This window comes from Ursus arctos, chromosome X (genome assembly GCF_023065955.2).
Source record: "Ursus arctos isolate Adak ecotype North America chromosome X, UrsArc2.0, whole genome shotgun sequence".
In the NCBI taxonomy this organism is placed as follows: Eukaryota; Metazoa; Chordata; class Mammalia; order Carnivora; family Ursidae; genus Ursus; species Ursus arctos.
In genome coordinates, this window is record NC_079873.1 from 51,935,145 (window position 1) to 51,955,420 (window position 20,276).

General features: G+C 43.9%; 1 protein-coding gene across 1 annotated transcript in view; it reads left to right on the plus strand.

Moving 5' to 3' along the window:
* The first annotated feature begins 8,997 nt into the window (after positions 1 to 8,997).
* MSN (moesin) overlaps positions 8,998 to 20,276 on the plus strand; it is a 65,366-nt gene continuing 54,087 nt past the window's right edge. The window contains exon 1 of the mRNA XM_026487609.4: positions 8,998 to 9,393. Coding sequence (XP_026343394.1) covers positions 9,382 to 9,393 — 12 coding nt within the window. The 5' untranslated portion in view covers positions 8,998 to 9,381. The remainder of the gene's footprint in view (positions 9,394 to 20,276) is intronic.

The window sequence follows — 20,276 nt, forward strand, 5'->3', positions numbered from 1 at the left end:
GAGTCTGCTCAAACCTTTGAGGCATCCTCCCTCTGTTCCTTGTCCATTTACCTATGCTGTTTCAGAGCATTAGAAATAGTTTCAATTGACCTTGCTAAGATGAAGCCTTTGATTTTCATACCTCAACACTTAGGATATGAGGAGTGGTAGAAAGAGCACATTATTTCCATAATGTTTCTTGTCTGTCTCTTGCATTAGGCTGGGAGCTCTGTGAGAGTAGTGGCTTCTATAGGTCTATATCCCTGGGGCCTAGTGCAGTGCACTGTGTATAGTAAGCATATATGAACACATTTTCTGAATGAATAAAATGAATGGTTGGATGAATAATAAAGTCAAATGGCTTAGTTTCAGATTCTTGTAGTATGATCATGGCCAAGTGACCTCACTTTTTTGAGCCTCGGTTACCTTATCTGTCAAATAAGGATTGATACCTATTCTGTCTAACTAAGATGTTCTTAGGAATGAAATAGATAATGATTTGAAAATGGATTTGTTTTCACCTGAGGGTTTTTACATTTTGGTTTCATAGATTCTTTTTTTTAAATGTTTTTTTTTATTATATTATGTTAGTCACCATACAGTACATCCCTGGTTTTTTATGTAAAGTTCGATGATTCATGGGGCGCCTGGGTGGCACAGCGGTTAAGCGTCTGCCTTCGGCTCAGGGCGTGATCCCGGAGTTATGGGATTGAGCCCCACATCAGGCTCCTTTGCTATGAGCCTGCTTCTTCCTCTCCCACTCCCCCTGCTTGTGTTCCCTCTCTTGCTGGCTGTCTCTATCTCTGTCAAATAAATAAATAATAAAATCTTTAAAAAAAAAAAGTTCAATGATTCATTAGTTGCGTATAACACCCAGTGCACCATGCAATACGTGCCCTCTTTACTACCCATCACCAGCCTATCCCATTCCCCCATCCCCCTCCCCTCTGAAGCCCTCAGTTTGTTTCTCAGAGTCCATAGTCTCTCATAGATTCTTAAGAGTATAGGAATCTCCTCTTCAACGTCCCAGAGTGTGGGCTCCTCCAATCTTTGCTCACACATCTCCAATTATGACTTCAGTACTTTTTATTGAGGGAGAGGGGGGAACAGAGGGAGAGGGAAAGAGAGAATCTTAAGCAGGCTACACGCCCAGCACTGTGGGGCTCAATCTCATAACCCTGAGATCATGACCTAAGTCAAAATCAAGAGTCAGACTCAACCGACTGAGCCACCCCATGACAGGCGCCCCATGACTTCAGTATTTATTCAGTGACTCTCCAGTTTTAGACAGATATGATAAGAACCTTCTTCCTTGCATCTCATTTTAGCTTTCTTTTAGCTCTGTCCTTTGAGGCCATATAGAGCCCATCTGTTAACCTTTCTTAAGGTGACCATTCTGAAGTCCAAACACATAGACAACATCCTCCTGAATCTTTTCAAAGTCAAACCATCTCAGATCCTCCAACTGTTTCTCCTGTATCCTGGGTCCCAGGCCCTCCCCAACTAGCTCACTCTCCCATTGATATACCCCAATGTGTGTGTCTCCCCTTAAAGTGGCAAGACCACAGTATCATACAGTTCTTCAAATGGGGTCTGACTAGGGAAGAAGACAAAACTGTCCTTTCCTCCTGGATTTTAGTCTTCTAGGCTTGAATTAACTTTCCTGGAAACCAGAGCTCACTGCTTAACATTTATGAAGTTTATAATCAAGTAAAACATCAGAGCTCTTTTTTTAAAATTATTTTATTTCATTTTTTCTTTTTTATTTCATTTTATTTGCAGTGTTATATTAGTTTCAGGTGTATAATATAGTGATTCAACAATTCCATACATAACTTCAGAAGCCTTTTTACCCATGCTGCTGCTAAAACACATCTTCTCCATCTTTTCCTCATGACATTAACTCTTCGGACTCTAGCACAAACATTACATTTGTTCTACTTTTAAGTTTTACTGTTATTTGGGCTTGTCACAAACTTTTTGGATCCTAACTCTATTGCCCAACTTATCTACATTCTTTCCTAGATTATTCTTTTTATTCTCCTTTATTCTCTTCTTTCCCCCTCTCTTCTTCTTCCTCCTCCTATTCATCCTTCTTCTTCTTCTTTTTTTTTCCTACCATTTTATATAATTACAAAAGTAATTCAGGCTCACTGAAAAAATTAAATAATATAGAAATATATACATTCAGAAGTGAAAATTCTCTCTTTACTCTTCTCTCTAATCCCAGTTCCCTTTCTGGAGATAACAACTGTTATGACTTGTTGTGCATATTTCTCCTTTTCTGGGGACTTGCATAAGTATAAGCACATGGACATTTTAATTCATAAATAGTATCATACTATTCATATTGTTCTGTAACTTCACAGTCATAGTAGTTCTTTTCATGGTAGTTCATGGTTTTAAAAGGTTGAACAGTATCATGTTGAACTGATATACCATACCGTATATTGTATATAATTAGTCCCCTAGTGATGGATATTTAGTTTGTTTCCCTTAATTATTATAGTATCACAATAAATGTTCTTGTTAATTCTTCTTTGTGAACAGTAGAATGTTTCCCTAAGGTAGACTGGTAGCAGGGCTGGCACACACACACACACACACACACACACACACACACACACACCACACAAAAGGCAGGAAAGAGAGAGAAGGAAGGGAGAGTGTTGTAAGTGGAGGGAGGAGTAATGAGACAGGAATAGGAAGCTCTATTCTATTAGTTTTGTCTCCTAACAGGAGAACTTAAGTCAGTATAAGGGGAAACTTGAGCCATTAGAGAATTTGGATGTAATACAACTCGATAGGCCTGCAGGGCTAGACATGAGAGTGGCAGAACCCTCTCTTCCCCGGGCCTAGCTGAGCAATTTGTCCTGAGCTCCAAATATATGTCTGGAAGTGTGTTGGGCTCCTTCTGCATGGAACACAAAATGTGACCCCTTCACAGGAGCAACTCTAGCCCAGTCTGAAATGGAGGAAAAGAAAAAAAAACAGCAGTTGACAAGACAAAGCAAGATGTGGGAGGGAAGCCAGGTGAGCACGGCGGACCTTGGGCACTACAGGAGCTGGGGAGAGGCAGAGAGTACAAGGAGGGCAGGAGAGATCAAGGGAAGGCTTTGTGCAGAGACGAGAGCGAGCACACTATACCGTGTACATGTAGTGGGAGTAGCCTGGCTCCAGGAGAAGGGCTGTGCTGGGGAGCTGTGGGAGGAAGAGAAGGCTACAAAGTTTACGTGTGTGTGTCGGGCAGGGGGGGGGTCACCTGACAACTCTAAGCACAGGTGATTGCTGTATTTCTGAAGATCACCATGGTGCACATGTGGAGCATGGCCACGTGGAGGAGGGCCAGGATAGGGCAGCCTGGAGGCAGGGAGACCAAAGAGCTGGTGAGGGTTGACCTAGGGCACTGACAATGGAGATGAGGGGGAGAGAAGCTGTGAAAGACAGAGAGCAGGGCTTGGTGACTGGATGGTAGGCGTTAGGCAGAGGGGAGTTAAAGATGATAACAGTGTGCACATGAAGGATGGTGCTAACAGCAAAACCAGCAACAGACATAGAGCCAATAGGGAGGAGAGTTCCTAAGGAGGAAGAGGGTGAACACCCTTTCCAGAGTCTCATATAAAACCAGGCATCTGGGGGAGTGGGCAAATAGCTTCCTTCTAGGCGTATTGAGTTGTGAACTGCATTTTGAGTTGTTCATGGAGGTCGTCATATGCTCAGCAGGCTATCTGGCCACATATGGTCTCTGGTCACGGCGGGGGGGGGGGGTAGGGCTGGGGGCTAGTGACTCTATTGGGACTCCCCTTCTGCAGGGCTAATTTCATATTCCAAGAGGACACTGGCTCAAATTGAATTAATATTGGCTGGCTGGGGGGAAGCTCTTGAAAAGTTTCTAGCCTTTTTGGAGGAAAAGCCAGAGAGAAGCTCTTCCCTCTCACTGTGGGCCATTAGTATGATTAATAATAAATATTCCCAGGCACTTTGATATTGGCAAGATGCTGTATCACCACTGTTTATTATTACCCACTCGCTACCTCAAGCTGTCTGGTGTGACCACTGAGGTGTAGGGGTGATAGGAATCTTAAAATGCATCTCTCTCCTCGGGTTTGTCTGGTCACTGGTCAGGTTGAGGAAAGAATGTGGACTTTGGACTCATAAAACCTGGTCCCAAATCCCTGTGCCACCATCAACAAACTGTGTGACTTTTGGATAAGTCACTTCACTCCTCAAAGCTTCAAACTCCTTGTTTCTACCTCTAAGTTTTCTTGCTAGATATTGAAATGTCCTCCTCACTGCTTGGCACACAATAGATGCCTCATTAATGGTATCTTCTCCACTTTCACCCAAACCCTAGCTTTTGCTTCCAAGAAGCTGATAGAAGACTGAGGATGCTTAAAAGCAGTATTTCTCTATTGCTGAAGTATACTGTACTCATAGCCATATTGTACAAGGAGGACCTATTTTCTTTGGGGAGATAGCAGTATATTCTTTTGCTTATTCTCTTGTTTGTGTAATGGTACAGCTAGCCTGGTGCTTGGCTACTGACCCAGAGGAAGGAATAGAGATAAAAGGCCTCAGAGTGTGTGGTCTCAAGCTAATGTTTGCTCTCATCTCTGACACATTTATCTTTAATGAACTGGGAAGGGGTTCCTGGGTTGTTCAGTTGGTTAAGCGTCAAACTCTTCATCTCAGCTTAGGTCTTGATCTCAGGATGGTGAGTTCAAGCCCCATGTTGGGCTCCATGCTGGGAGTCGAGCCTAGGAAAGAAAGAAAAGAAGAAAGAAAGAAAGAAAGAAAGAAAGAAAGAAAGAAAGAAAGAAAGAAAGAAAGAAAGAGAGAGAGAGAGAGAGAGAGAGAAAGAAAGAAGGAAGGAAGGAAGGAAGGAAGGAAGGAAGGAAGGAAGGAAGGAAGGAAGAAAGAAAGAAAAAGAAAGAAAGAAAGAAAGAAAGAAAGAAAGAAAGAAAGAAAGAAAGAAAGAAAGAAAGAAAGAAAAAGAAAGAAAGAAAAGAAAGAAAAACAAAAGAGAAAAAATGGGTAAGGGAGAAGAGCAACTTCAGAGGCTTAGTTAATTCCTTCCCTAAACATCAGCCACAAGCAATTGTGCTGAGGTGAAGCAGAAAAGATCTAATTTAGATGTAAAGAAGGACTTTCCAACAGTGATGAAAATGAAAAGCAGCCCTCAAAAAGTTCTAAGTGATGGGATCTTTCAACTGTTACCATCCAATAAATGGGAAGGCGAGGGTGCTTCTTTATCCAAAGTATCTCTAGGATTCAGTACTGCTCCCTAACCAGTTCCTCTCTGGTATTGTCTCTCCTGCACTATTATGTCCTCTGAAGGAAAAATACCATTTAGAATGTAGAAGCTTCTTTATTGCAGTGATTTTAAATCCTAGGGGTGGGAGGTGATTACAAGTCTAATCTCATTTCTCTCTTGAGTTGGGCATAGGCTTTCACATAAATCTGCATTACACAGTTCCTGATTTCAATTTCCTTGACTTTGATATCCAGACTTGCTGCTGCTCCAGATTAGCCCCAGACCGCCAGGAATTCTGAGCCTTTCCACTTGGATTCCACATCTGGCCCTAAAGCCCAGATCCTTTGCATCTCTTATCCCCTGATTCAGATGCCCCCAGCCTCCTTGGGACAGCTCTAGAATTTTTCTGTATCACCTTCTGCTCGTAACCGGCCCTCACCTACCTTTACTGGTTGAAAAATACTTGCCTACTCCTCCTTGAACCTTCTGAATTCAGATCTTCTGAAAATCCAAGTGTCTTTATACATTTTATTTCCCTCACTCAGGGTAGCCAATATATGTTAGCCCTATTCACATGTTTTCTCTCTACAAACAGTGACATAAACGTCATCATATCTAAACCTAAGCATGGGGATTACTCTGGCCACAGGAAGATTGAGCTAACTCTCATTTCACATGGGATCATTGTAGGGAGTGGGGTGGGGGGATACCAGAAGTTCTGGCCATATATGTATAAAGGGTTTTACAAAGAAGTAAGAAGCAATGGTGTGTTTCTCTGGCCATCTTGAAGAACAAGAGACCACCTCAGCTGCTTCCACTTTGTTCTGGAGATGGGGGGATAACTGAGATTGGTCCCTCCTAGCTAGAGAGTTTTAAATGTAACCTTCAAGCAATGTCCAGCTGTTTGACCATAATCACCATAACCACCTTCTGTCTGTGAAGTTGGAAGGGGGGACTATTTCCCTTGTTCTAGGTTTCAAAATTCTTGCTTGTATTATCTCAACAGTTTAACTGAATTCTTTGTCTTCTCTACTATCCCTGAATCAGTTCTTTACACTTATTGCCTGATCTTGGGTAAGTTCTTTACTCTTTCTGATCCTCAGTTTCCTCAACTTGAATGGGGGCTGAACTAAACAGTTTATGATAGCCTATGCTTTCTTCTTATTTCCCACCCTTCTCCTCCCCAAAGGGCAAACCTTATCTTTCTCTCTTGGTCCCTCTTTCCATCAACTTCCTTAGCTCCCCCACCCTCTGATCTCCCTTTCCCTATTTGGACTCCTGCGCCCCTTTTCCCTTTTAATAGTGTGTTCAGCTGCTTGACGCTCCCTAACTGGCTCTCTCTTGTGTGTTACAGGGGGTGTTGACATGGGACATGGGGAATGACACACAGGGGTTTCCACTCTCCAGAATGGATAATGAAAGTTGGAGTCTCCAATCAACTTCCCTTCCCCCTTTAAGCACTTATCCTAGTCTGAGGCTCTTGTGGGCTTTAGGAGAACATAAATGAGGGAATTGGTGAGTTCCTTGAACTTCTGAGAGTGAAGGGCCATGGTAATGTCAAGGTATGTGATTGGCTGCTCTTGCTATCCCTGCTGTTGAGGCTTTCTGGGGAGTGCTGCTCTTCCTTGGAGGGTCAACTTCTCAATTTAAGAAAATAGTTTGGGCAGGGAACATTTTTTTTCAGTTCTGTAATACATCTAAAGTAATTTTATTTTTAAAAATTTATTTTAAATTCCAGTATAGTTAAAATACAGTGTTATATTACTTTCAGATGTACAATATAGTGATTCAATAATTCCATACATCACCCCGTGCTCATCACAAGTGTACTTCTTAATTCCTATCACCTATTACACCCATCCTCCCCACCATACCTCCTCTCTGATAACCATCAGTTTGTTCTCTATAGCTAAGAGTCTGTTTCTTGGTTTGTCTCTTTCTATTTATTTTTACTTTGCTTGTTTTTTCCCCTTTGTTTCTTAAATTCCACATATGAGTGAAATCATACGGTATCTATCTTTCTCTGACTGACTTATTTCACTTAGCATTACACTCTCTAGATCTATCCATGTCATTGCAGATGGCAAGATTTCTTTCTTTTTTTTACGGCTGAATAATATTCCATTATGTATATATACCACATCTTCTTTAACCATTCATCTGTCAATGGACACTTGATCTGCTTCCATAATGTGGCTACTGTAAATAATGTTGCTATAAACATAGGGGTGCATGTATCCCTTTAAATTAGTGTATCTGTATTTTGGAGGTAAAAATACACAGAAGTACGACAATTACTAGATCATAAGGTAGTTCTAGTTAGAACTTTTTGAGGAACTTCCATATATTTTCAACAGTGGCTGCACATTGCATTCCTACCACCAGTGTAAGAAGTTTCCTTTTTCTCTATATCCTCCCCAACACTTGTTGTTTCTTGTGTTGTTGATTTTAGCCATTCTGACAGGTGTGAGGTGATATCTCCTTGTAGTTTTGATTTGCATTTCCCTGATAAGTTGAGCAGGGAACTTTGTTTACCCTAGCACACATCAATGAATCTTGACAGCAGTGACAGAAACCGAGGCACACTGATTTGTGCACATTGTTGAGTTGGGAAAGCAGAGGATCTGGAAATAGGACTGCTGATTCCTAAGCACAAATGCAAGGTCGGTCCTTATGCAACCCTACTAGACTCATCTATTGTTGAAGGGCTTCTACTGCCTTTCTCGTCCTTTTATAATGTCAGAGTGGGAAAGGACCTTGAAAGCCCAGGAATCCAGTCCTTTCTTGTTGCAAAAGGGGAAACTCAAGTTCAGAGAGGGGAAGGGACTTCCCAAGGTGACACAGTGGTCACAGAATGAGTTAATGGCAAAGCTACAACTAAAAGCCAGGTGTCCTGACCACCCCTCTCAAATATCCATTCTACTTCTCCAAGTTGGCTCATAATCCTTGAGGTATGTGGTGCCCTATACTGTAAAGGATACTCGAACCATACCTGCACACAGTTGCCTATGGATAGGAGGAAAAAGAACTGTGACCAATCACTTTCAAAGTAAAGCTCAAACTTATCCAGATAACTGGTACAGTCTTGAACTCTGTTGACCTGGGATTCTGTGACCTTGAAAGAAGTAGAATGATTGCTGGCAAACACATCTCAAAGACATGGACTAAGGGTGCATGCAACCTGGGAGATTATAGCCTTATCAGAAAGTAAATACACAAATCATGAATGTGTTGGGGGATGGAATAAAGCATCAAGGACTTGATTTGAAGAAGGTGAAGACTGGGATTTGAAGGAAGGAAAATGAATAGAGGACAGATGCAGAACAGAGGTCAAATTCTGTTGAAAATGAGGATTGAGTAAGAATGGGGAGGAAATACGATGGGAAAAAGGATATAGAGGTCTACAGAAGAGAGCAAATAAAGTGTTGGAGGAGCTGAGGCAGTGTAGCCAAGAGAAGAGAAGTTTCAGGGGGACATGCGATCTTCAGAGCTCTAAGGAATTATTAGGGACTGCAAAGGAGGTTTGTGGTCACGGGGAGCAGAGCTGAGATCCATAGGGGAAGGCACAGAAAAAAGGAGTTCAGCTACACACAATGACTTTCTGAGAGTCAGAGCTGTCTTGAGAGGGAACAGACAGTTTTGATAGGTAGTGAGCTTCCCATTAGTGGAAACTTGCAGTCAGGGGCTGTAAGCCTCTGCCAGGGTGCCGCCCAGGGTCGGGCCCTGCTTGGGGGTGGGGCCGGATGGCCTGGATTTGAAGGGGTGGGATAAAGAGTAGGCCTGTGTTGGGGGTGGGAGTCTCCCATGGAGCGCCCAGGCCCAGCCTGACCCCCACGTGGTTGGTGTGGCCAGGCTGGGCTGGGCGGGGCGAGGCCAGCGGCCGGCAAGAAGGCGGGCGCGAGGGCGGGGAACAGCGCGGAAGCCCAGCCACATAAAGAAGCGGGCGACGCGACAGGGGCGGCTCTTTCCTGGGTGGGGTTTGTGAAGTCGTGGCCCGTTAGCAGGAAGCCGAGCAGTTGCCCCAACGAGAGAGAGGGACCCAATCCGAGCCTCCGGCCCCCAGAGTCCCTGCTGTCCGTACTGTGTGCTCAGCGCTGCCAGACAGCTCCTAGCCGAACTTTATCAACTCTGCCACTTTTGCAGCCACCATGCCTAAGACGGTGAGTACGGGGGATGTGCGCTGCCGCCCTGGGAGCTCTAGCCGACTCTGGTAGCCTCTTGCTGATGCCTAGGGGCTTGGCCAGCCATCCGCCCACTCAGAATGCCGCGCCCTCCGCTAAGGCCTGGGGTGGGGAGGGGCAAGAATGGAGTCCTGGTCTGGTGAGCCCTCCGGTGTGAGTGGGTAGCGGGCGAGAAGTGTGGACCGGGCGGGACCGGCCTCTTTCTCAGATTCCAGCGTCCTGCGTGTGGGATGAAGCAGTAGGGAAGGTTCTTTGGGGGCCCGAGGTCTCCTCTTGTCACTGACGGGCTATGGGGGCAGGGGAGAGGAACACTTCCTCCAGTTCAGGAATTGGCGCTTTTCTGGGGGCAGGGCTGCCTTGGTCCAGGAGGGGCCGTGGGAAGGGAATAGGGAGCTGCAATGGGCTGATCAAGGCTCCAGATGTTTCCCACTATTACGGGAAGAAAGAGTTGGTGGAGGAGACAGTTGTGCAGGGACTCATAAGGGGCTGTTTGCTTCTACCCAGGATCACTAATACTTCACTGGGAGGAGGAGGTCTGCTCTACTTCCTAGGGTAGAAGACTGGTTTCTAACTCCTCTCCACCGACAGATCCTTGCCCTTCCCATTGCTTAATGGCTCTCTATCTCCTCCTATCCCCTCCAGACTGTTCTGTGAGGTGTGGATTTTCCCCAGTAGGGCCACACCTCTCTAGAATGGTGGAAGCTTCTAGGATTTGATCTCCACCCCACTGGCTGTTATGAGAAGAGCAGAAGCCTCCTGGGAGTGGGGCCTAGGGAGGCCGGATGCCCAGAAGGGAGGGGCATGGGAGGGGTGTGCCTGAATAATGAGTCCTGCTTGCTTTTGTGCAAGTCATACCAAGAGACTACTGGGGCCCTTCTCTTGTTCAGGAAGGCCTGGTGACCACCCTGGCTTGAGTCCCTAAGGCCAAGCAGCTTATGCTTCCAGACCCCTCTCCCTAGAGGACTGCCTGAGCCTCGTAGAGCTGAGATAGTTACTAGTAGCCTTGAGAAGGTCTGAGCGTCCCTGAAGGAGAGAAGTGGGGAGCCTGGTTCTTTGGGTATATGCTGAATTTGGTTGCCACGTTGCTATATTCCAGTCTTTCTGCCAAGTCATTCTTGCCTTTCCAGAACCCTGCCTATTAGAAACACCAAGTTTTCAACAAATATGTGCTTCTACATTCTCTCTTTTTAAAACTGCTCATGGTTTTATGACATGGGGTTTTTCCACACTTGTCCCCTCTTCCCTGACACACGTAAAGTGAGAGAGGATGAATTTGAAAAGAGAAAGAGGGGGAAAAAAGCCCACTGTCTCCCAACATGGAGGATTATAACGATCCTTCCAGAGACTCTGAGTTTATCTCTCTGTGGGTGGTTTTACCTAAATAGATGGGTGGATTTCTGGGAACAGACTTTGCCCCATGACCTCTCCTCACTAATGGCATCTTTTATCCTCATTTCTAATAATCTCACCTTTAAATGCAACTTGATGGGCCTGGAAATTGTCTCAAAGTTGCGTTAACCATCCCATCTCAGAATTGGCAAAGAAGATAGCCTGGTGATCCTTTTCCTGGGCTTGGACAGAGGCTGGAGAATGAGCTGTTTGAGGTCAGGCCTAGGGTACTGAAGGTACCTGAATACTGAGGGTATTTTTATGCAGATTGACTGAAACGTGAATCAAATTGGAAGGAGAGGGCTGAATTTTGATAGTTTGAAAGCTTTGCAGAATTTTTCGTGCTGTTCAGTTCAAGGAATGGTCAACTTTTAGGAGAAACAACTATATCATGCCTATTAAGAGCATAGAATCTTGACCTGAAAGGGACCTCTGAGACCGTCTAGTACAACTTTCTTCCTCTTCCTACCCCACTATTTCTCTCTTTTAACTAATGAGGATATTGGGCTTACGGAAAAGAACTACCTAAGAGCATATGGTGACATAACCAAGATTAGGGCCCAGGCTTTTTGATGCTTATTTCAATGATCCTCTATTCTGACTCAATGATTAGGTTCTTGAAGTTGAGTCCTCTCTCCTGCCCAAAGCAAACTGCTCCCTGTTCTTAGGCCTTCCTGGTCCTCAGATAAAAGAAAGTAGATAGTTTAGACAAAGTAACATTGGCATTTGGTGGTCTCCTGGTGAGAGTTGGGGGTTTCACAAGGTGCCCCCTGTTACTTTTCTCATCCCTCGTCCCAATCCTGAGGCATCCAGGGGCATACACTAGTTCACTGCATGTCAGCTAGTAACTTTAATGGAGGAAGAAGATTCCCTGTTTTCTGCTCCTTCTTCACTAGGCTGTTAGGCTATTTCTGGATTATGACAGATAGGGAAGGGTAGTGGAAAAATCAAATCCATTCATTCTTATGAACTATGTCTACAATCTGCCCAGGATTGGTTTCACTTTTACAGCCAATTGTCTCCTTTAATCAGCCCAACCTCCATTAAGTCTGTTAAAACATGCTTCTCTGCACGCTCTCCCTGCCAATTCTTGGATTCTGCTTCTAGTTGCTAGTTTCCTAAGTCTGCCAGAACGAAGAAGCTTACTAACTGATATCCACCCTTTCTGCTAAGACAGTTGTAAAAAAAAAAAACAAACAAACCACAACTTCCCCCCTCCCTGCCCTCTTTAAATTGTTTTAGGTCACAAAGTCTTTGGGACTTTTTGATTCCCTAAAAAGAGATTGTTTTGAATTTTCAAGGTTTTCTTGAATTTTTGGTTTGTTAGAGTTGAAAAGGCTCTTCACAGTGGTCAAGTCTAAACTTTCTCATTGTATAGATGGGGAAACTGAGACCCACAGATAAGAAGGGGCTGATCTAGAATGATATAGCATGTCAGTAGCAAAGCCAAGACTTGAATCTAGGTCTTAGTTAGAGTATCAGTCTTGGTAAAACCTTTTCAATTTGCTGGATTTTTAGCTCTACCTCAATAGGTCAGCGGAAAGGTGATCAAATGACTATTGATGGGACCATCCATATGAGCAGATGTAGAGTCCACCTCCTTGAAGTATTTGAAGGCTTTTGGATCTGGATTCAGCTAAACTTTAACAGGGACTTTGTGGACTGTTTATTCTCCGGCCATTCCTAGCATTGCTTGAGCCACTCGAGTGGCACTAAAATGGTACTTTGTGAATAGAAGGCAGAATCTCAGTCTTTTAACTCTTGAACCAGCCCTTCCTACAGACTTCAAGGCAGGGCAAGGGATTAGGAATGGAGGTTATATGTGAGAGAGGGTGACTCTGGATCCTGCATCTCTCCACCTCTTTATTTCTCTAGTTCATTCAGCCCTTTGTGAAAGCGTAGATGATAGAGCAGGAACCATCTTGGGGATTTCCTTTAAGCTGTTCCTTGAATAGCCCTCTGGGCAGAGAGGGGCTGGTGGAGTAGGAGGACACTTGAAGGCACCAACTAATCTATACTTAGTCTTGCAGAGGGGAAAGTTGCTCTGTGAGTGGGTGACAAGGGCGGTATTGACCACTGGTCTGCTAACTCTTCATTATTCTCTAGCTGTCTATAACAATAGCTTTGTTTTAAGGGTGTTATTTTTACTTTTCTCTTTTCCTCCTCTCAGGAGAGTGCTTTACTGGATGATAAAGTGATATTTAGAGGTCATCTGGTCTGTCTCCCTGATTCCAAATTCAGTTCTATCTGGATGAGATGAGATGACAGCTACATTTATCTGAACTCTGTTCTACTAGTGTTGCTTGGCAACAGTCTGTCTAGGTTCCTTTGTATCTTCCTGGGAGTCCCCCTCACTGGAATTTCCAGACTCAAGGTCCCCAGAGGGGAGAATATCTGGCTACCGACACCACCAGGGTTGGGCTGTTAATGGCTAGAGTTGATGAAAATTGGCATTATAACAGGTTGGGAACAGTGTGTTTCTGATTTTTCAAAGATAGAACTGAGTTTATCATGTATGGCTTTCCAAACTCTCACAATCTTTTCTCCCTGCTACCACACCCCACTCGTCTGCCCCAAAAGAAAAACGAAACAAAACAAAAAAATAAAAAAAACCCAGAATACAAAGGTAGTCTCCTTTGGGCCAGTCTAGTGGTCAAGTGGAGAGGTGGTCTTGTCATGATTGGCTGGTTTTGTTGTTCATCCCTCCATTTCATGCTTGATAGAGCTGAAAAACTTTTCAATTCCAGGTTCTGATTTGTGGTATAGGAGCAGTCCCTTGAAGGGTAGGTAGCTCAGGACTCCATTGATTGGGGAAGTGGCAAGTAACACTGACCTGAGAACTTTTCTTCTTCACTTTCCATGTAAGAAGAACATCTTCCCTGTCCTCCATAAAGTGATCTAAATGAAGTAAATATTTAGGCAAGTCCCTTCTTTAGGCTCTCAGTCTCTCCAATTTGTCATGAGGGTATGTAAAAGTAATAAGTACACTCTAGGGACCTTTCCAATACTGATGTCCTTGAGAGCCTCAATACAGCCTCAAGCCTCCCATTTCTATGTTTTTTTCCTTCAGACATTTTTTTTCCCTCAAAATTTGAGTGCCTTCTATGTACCAGGCAGTGTGCTAGGCTTTGCTGGGAATATACAGTTCATCAGCACTCGCTAGAATGTACCTTCTTTGTTCCCCTACACCTCTGGAGTACTGTTTTTTTCCTGGGTGCTGAGTTCAGAATGGAGTTTCTTGCTTGGGAGTTGGTTTGTTTCGGTAGTCGCTCTAACAGGAACACTGGCATGAGTGTTCTTGGCTGTTTCTTCTTAAGTCTATAGAGGGGAAAGGGCTATGTCTTTCCTTACCGAGGAATAAGAAAGAAACCAATGACACTGTATTGTGAAGGTTGACTGAAGAGCCTCAGACAAACACTGAAAACTGAATGGGTGTCCCCTCTTTCTTTTTACTAGCTGCCAATAGCATATACCCCTTGTAGTTCTACTGAAATGCTAGGAAACTACTAGGTTATGTTTCAAATGTACTTTCTAACCTTGTAAGTGTGGTAATCGGATATTGGTAGACTTTGAGAGCTGGTGGGCATAAACCAACTTCCCAAGATATCTACCACCAGTGAGCTGAGGTACAGCATTCCAAATGCATCTTCACTTAAGATGACCTCAGCCTTAAACTTCACTTCAGCTGATTGTTCTGGATGGTCTAGGTTTCTCACATGGGTGTTTTGAACCACAGAGCAAATGACCTGGCCTTTAACTTTTTATTTCTACCTTTATGTTTTAGATGGGGACAGCAAAGGCCAGAAAAGGGAAGTGATATGAGTGAATTGTAATAAGGTTGGGACCAAAACCTAAATTGTCTGCCCTCCTCCATGTAGGGGAGGAACTTCTCTTTTAAGACTTATTTATTTATTTGTTTTAGAGAGAACACGACCTGAGGCAAAATAAAGAGTTGGATGCCCACCCAACTGAGCCAACCTGGTGCCCCTAGGGGAGGAACTTTTAAGGTCTGCCTTCTAAATGGCACTTGGTGCAGGGTGGTCAGTGCTTCCTACCTCTGTGCAGGGGGATGACCTGACCATAGTGTTATTATGGTCGTGGGAAGAGCAAATCCTTCTGAGTGTGTAGAGCTGACCTCAAATGTTGTATGGAGATGGTTCAGGCTCTGACAGTGCCTTTGGGACTCTTTGTAGCACTTCCCAGGAAGGTAAATGTTTTTTGCATTGTTTGCAAGGAGTGGTAGAAAACAGATATGCATGTTGAAGGGAGGTAAAGGGAGGAGATTAGACACATTTTCCTGCTTAAGACTGAGCCTCAACTGTCCTAAGAGTCTTTATGGAGTAGAATTATTTCTTTTCTATTCATAGCCAGAGGAGTCAGCTTGTTCAGGATCACATAAAGTTGGACAGGAGAACTTGGCTTTCCCAATTAGTAAGTTAGTGGTCTCTCACTAACTTGCCTATCTTGGAAGAATGACTCTATTCACCAAAGGGACACAGATTTCCAGAGAATTGGCTCTGTGGTGATTACATTAACAAGATGGCTGCAATGGAGTTCCCCTAAATAGCTTCTGCTGTAGCAGGTTTCAGTCAGTGGGTGACTCAGTTTTTCTGGGGCCCCAGAATGACTGTTTTCTCTTCCTGCCCGCTCCTCACCCAAATTATTGCTTTCTCTTTGCCTTTTTAAAATTTTGAGTTCTGACCTCTCTGTATCTAACTTAATGTTCCAGCTTGACCTGTTCCTTGAATTAGGAGAACATTATGGTACTTTTGTTAGTACTTTGGTGGCAGTATTTTCTGCTGTAGCAGCCATTTTGAATTCAGACTGGAGTTTCCTGGCCTCAACCCTCACTACTCACCTCTAGGTGTTGTAGGCGAAGCCTGGGGCAGGTAGAGAGCTAAAAAAATAAAAGAACTTTCAGGACTTCATAGAAAGGTAGCATAGAGTAGTGGGGAAAGCACAGACTCTGGAACCAGACTGCTTGGACTTAAATCCCAGCTCTGTGACCAATTAGTTGTATAGCCTTGGGCAAGTTACTTAACTTGTGTGTCTCATTTTCCTCAACTGTAAAGTGAAAATAATAGTAGTACCTATCTCATAGGGTTGTTCTGAGGATTAAATGAGGCAATTTGTGTAAAGTGCTTAGAACTGTGCCTAGTATCTAATAAGTTAGATGCAAATGTTTGTTATTATAATTTTTTATGGAACTGAACTACTGTATGCTCAACCCTGTGCTAGATAAGATGGGTAAGAAAGAAGGCAGGCAGTTGCGTTCTCACCATTTATTGAGTGGTTTCTAGGTACTATTTACTATAAGAGATACAAATAAATGAATGGAGTATACAATTGCTGCCTTCATAGATCTCCTATTTAATTGGATATTTAAGGCTAACTCACTTAAAAACATTTTGAGAAAAATAAATTTTACATAGCATTCTCTGTAGATTTTGAGAAGGGGGTTTAATGGGACATGAACAGGGCTTTGAAGGAAGTGTATACTTGGGAGCGGCGGCTGTTCTGGGTGGGAGGGTGATGTGGTTTTGGTACGTGGAGATAAATCCTAGGCCAGTGCTCTCTTGAAAGTGAGTTTGGGGGCTCCTGGGTGGCTCAGTTGGTTAAGTGTCTGCCTTCAGCTCAGGTCATGATCCCAGGGTCCTGGGATTGAGCCCTGAGTCGAGCTCCCTGATCAGTGGGGTGTCTGCTTCTCCCTCTCTCTCCCTTCTCTTGTGCTTGTGCACAAATAAATAAAATCTTAAAAAAAGAGTTTGTCGAAATGAAGGAAGCCTTGAGGTGTTTCAAGGACAGCCACAGAGTACATGCAAGCATAGACCAAGTTACTCTTTGCAGGGTCAGTTAGAGCCAGTAGCTCTGAAGGGGTTTGTTGGGGAAGACTGCACCTTGGATTTTCTAGAATTGGGTAAATTAACTGAAATAAATTTTATTGTCTTTATTGCCCATGTAGGTATTTTATACGGCAGAGTATCAGTCAAGGCCTAATGAAAGAGAAAAGTTGAGATGTGGGCATGTGGTCTCACAAAACAAAGTATAATTCCAAGAAATCCTTTCCTGGATACGTATTTGGGAGGTGACAGGGGTCAGGGCCTAGAAGGGGGAACAATGCATACCTATCAGACTTGGTCAGCATTTCCTTTCCTCTCGTTAGTCCTGGACTCCCTTAAATACCTGAGAAGGGGGATCCCTGGGTGGCACAATCAATTGAGTTCCTGACTCTTGGTTTTGGCTCAGGTTATGATCTCAGGTTCGTGAGATCCAGCCCTGCGTGGGGATCCGTGCTCAGTTTATAGTCTGCTTGAGATTCTCTCTTCCTCTGCCCCTCCACTCGTGCTCTCTCTCTCTCTAAAATAAATAAATAAATCTTTAAAAAAATCTGGGAAGGATCAAGGCTTTACTTTTCTCCATCTTAGTGTATTTAGATAAGATTCCTGATTTTGCTGTCTCAGTCTAATCTGCCCCCTACCACTCCCTACCACATCCCCCAACCCCCTGTCCTTTTTCAGAAATCTCAGGTCGAAGGTTAGATGAAGTACACCAAGAGGTTCTTATCTGTTGTGGTCTTTGACTGAGGGTGACTAATCTGTGGTGTGGAATTATAGGGTGGGGGTCAAGGTAATAGTGTCATCTATTTGAGTGTCATCAGTTAAGTTGTACAGATCTTTGCTATCCTCAAGGGTGTTTTTTAAAACATGTTATTTATTTATTTATTTATTTATTTATTTATTTATTTATTTATTTTAGGTGGGGCACGAGCAGGGAGAGGGGCTGAGGGAGAGAAAGAATCTCAAGCAGACTCCACACTGAGCATGGAGCCCAATGCAGAGCTTATTCTCAAGACCCTGAGATCATGACCTGCACCAAAATCAAGAGTTAGACGCTTTAACCGACTGAGCCACCCAGGCACCCCATTATCTTCAAGGGTTTTAAGTGAGCAAAACTCCTCTCCAAACATCCTTGCAGATATACCTGGGAGATTAATAACTCAGAAATTCCCTCCTGAGAACAAATGTCACTTAACTTCTTTACCTTTGAAATTTTCCTTTCTTTAACATGAAACTATCAACAATATCAGAAATATGTAACCAGATTAGATCAGATCCCTCTTCCCCAGGTTTCTTACTCCTCTTGAGGCATGGTGGATCTAGAATATGTTTAGTGAGAACATCTTGCATTTTGCTTCACTGTTACACTATACCTCTCTGCTGGTACTTGAAAAGCTGCTCCAGCAGAGCCTGAGGGTGGGCCTGGGGAAAATCTCTTTTGGTTGTCTTTCTCTCTGCCATAGCCTGGGCATTTTCCTAAGGTTGGGAGTTTGCCTCCTGGCCTTAGGCCAGTTGTCAGAGGAAACCAATGACTAAACGCTTCCTCCCTGTGACGTAAGCTTTTGGAACTTTTCCTGATGATTCCCTACCAGTCAAGTATGCCTTATTTGGCTATTTTCTCCCCCCTCAAATGCCCTTTACCACCTCAACTAGTCCTCTGTTCTTTTTTGGTACAGAGAATGCCTTTCTCAAGTTTATATAGTGCCACTTGCAAACTTTTCTTTTTTTCATAGTGTAGGGCTTGCTTACAGCAGGTGGTTGAGGCTCTTTGATGGAGATGGAGGAGAGGTGGGAGAGAAGAGAGAAAGATGGGAGAGCTCTGGAATGACTGTGATTTCTCCACCCCGCTTTCATTTCTTCCCATTCTTTTTTATCTCTCCTGGCTCTCTTGACCCAGTCTGGTCACCTCTGTCTAGCTTCTTACTTAGATCTCTGACAGCCTAGGAGTAGCCTTGCTTAACCTAAAGAGGCTCAGAGTGTGGGGGTAGGGCAGGGTCTTCCTGGGCCTCTCAACATCTTAAACCAATCCCTTGGAGTAGGTAAAGCGTTCCAGTTAGTAAATTCTTTGTGTGTGCCTTTTGTATGCCTAAGCTTCTCACTTGGCTTTCCTGAGTGTAATGAGTCCAATGTCCCTCTGCCTCCCATCCTCAGTCCTAAGCTGTCTAGCCCTAGGTTAGAAGAGCTGAGCTTTTTGACATTTATAGCTTGAGGCGCCTGTCTGAATGGTTTTTTTCTTAATGCTTTTTAATAGAAATGGTGCAATGAAAAGAATAGTGTACTTAATCAGGGTATCTGTTTCTTAGTCTCTGCCTGTGCGATCTTGAGCAAGTCATTTCTTTTTTTTTTTAAGATTTTATTTATTTATTTGACAGAGACAGCCAACGAGAGAGGGATCACAAGCGGGGTGGGGGGGTGGGAGAGGAAGAAGCAGGCTCCCAGCAGAGGAGCCTGATGTGGGGCTCGATCCCATAACGCCAGGATCACGCCCTGAGCCGAAGGCAGACGCTTAATGACTGTGCCACCCAGGAGCCCCTGAGCAAGTCATTTCTATGGGCCATAGTTTTAGTATCTGTGTAATGAGAACATTGGCTTTTCCTGAAATTCTTATTATTTGTGCCCAGTCTTTAAGAAGATAGTAAGGCTTCTTGGAAAGAGTGTAACAGAACAGAGAGCAGTGATTATTTGGAGAAGTTGCCCTCTCTTTACAATGACATTGGGAACATTATTTTTCCCCCCAGCTATCCATGTGTAAGTAACCCTCTTTATTTCAGTGAACTCTGCTTAGAGGTCTTGGATCCACCTACCACAGAGCTCACTGTGGGCATCCTGGCTTGGAGAGACAACTGTTGACTAAGTGCCTTGCGTGGGGCCTTGGAGTCCAGCCTGCAAACCACAATTGCTGGTTATTTTGGGTCATTGGTGACTCCAGGAAGAATAGAAGACCCTGGGATTGGTCATTGTTCCAGCAGGGAAGGGAGAGAATAAGAAACAAACCAAAACTGAATGCAAATGAGATTTGACTTCCTTTACCCCCTTCCTCCACAACATCCCTCTTCTTAGGGCTATGAAATTGCTTTTGGCCAAGTCTTAAATTGCTAAGGTCCCCTTCCTTTTCCTCTGTCTGAGTCACTGACATCTATGCTGCCCTTGGATGTGGAGAGCTAGGGATGTGGGCTTGGGAGGAATTTCTAGTGAAGGAGATTGCCACACACCTAGTGCTAAGCCTTCAACTGATCCTGTATTTTGTGAATATGGCTTTCTTTGGTGTTAGACCTGTATATCAAAGGAGAGTGATTTCTGAATTTCTTGTCAAGGCCTAATGGGCTGATAGGACATAAGCAAGTTCCTAGAGGTGATGTGCTCTTGGCTGGGTCTGTTTTCACTCATCTTATTCTTCCTTTTTACTGATATTTTGTATAGTTTTTACTTGTGAATCAAGGATCTCAGGCTGTAGTTCAGCCACCCAGGAGCTGGCCATGAATTTGATCCTCACCTACCCTGAGCCCTGAAGGGAGGGCATGATAGAAGTAGTCTTGGTATTTGTCTTCCTTTGTTTGGGAACAAGTTCTTAAGGCTATTTAACCAAAGAAGGCTTAGTTGGGTAGAGCTGGGCAGTGCTTTTGAGTGGAAGATTCC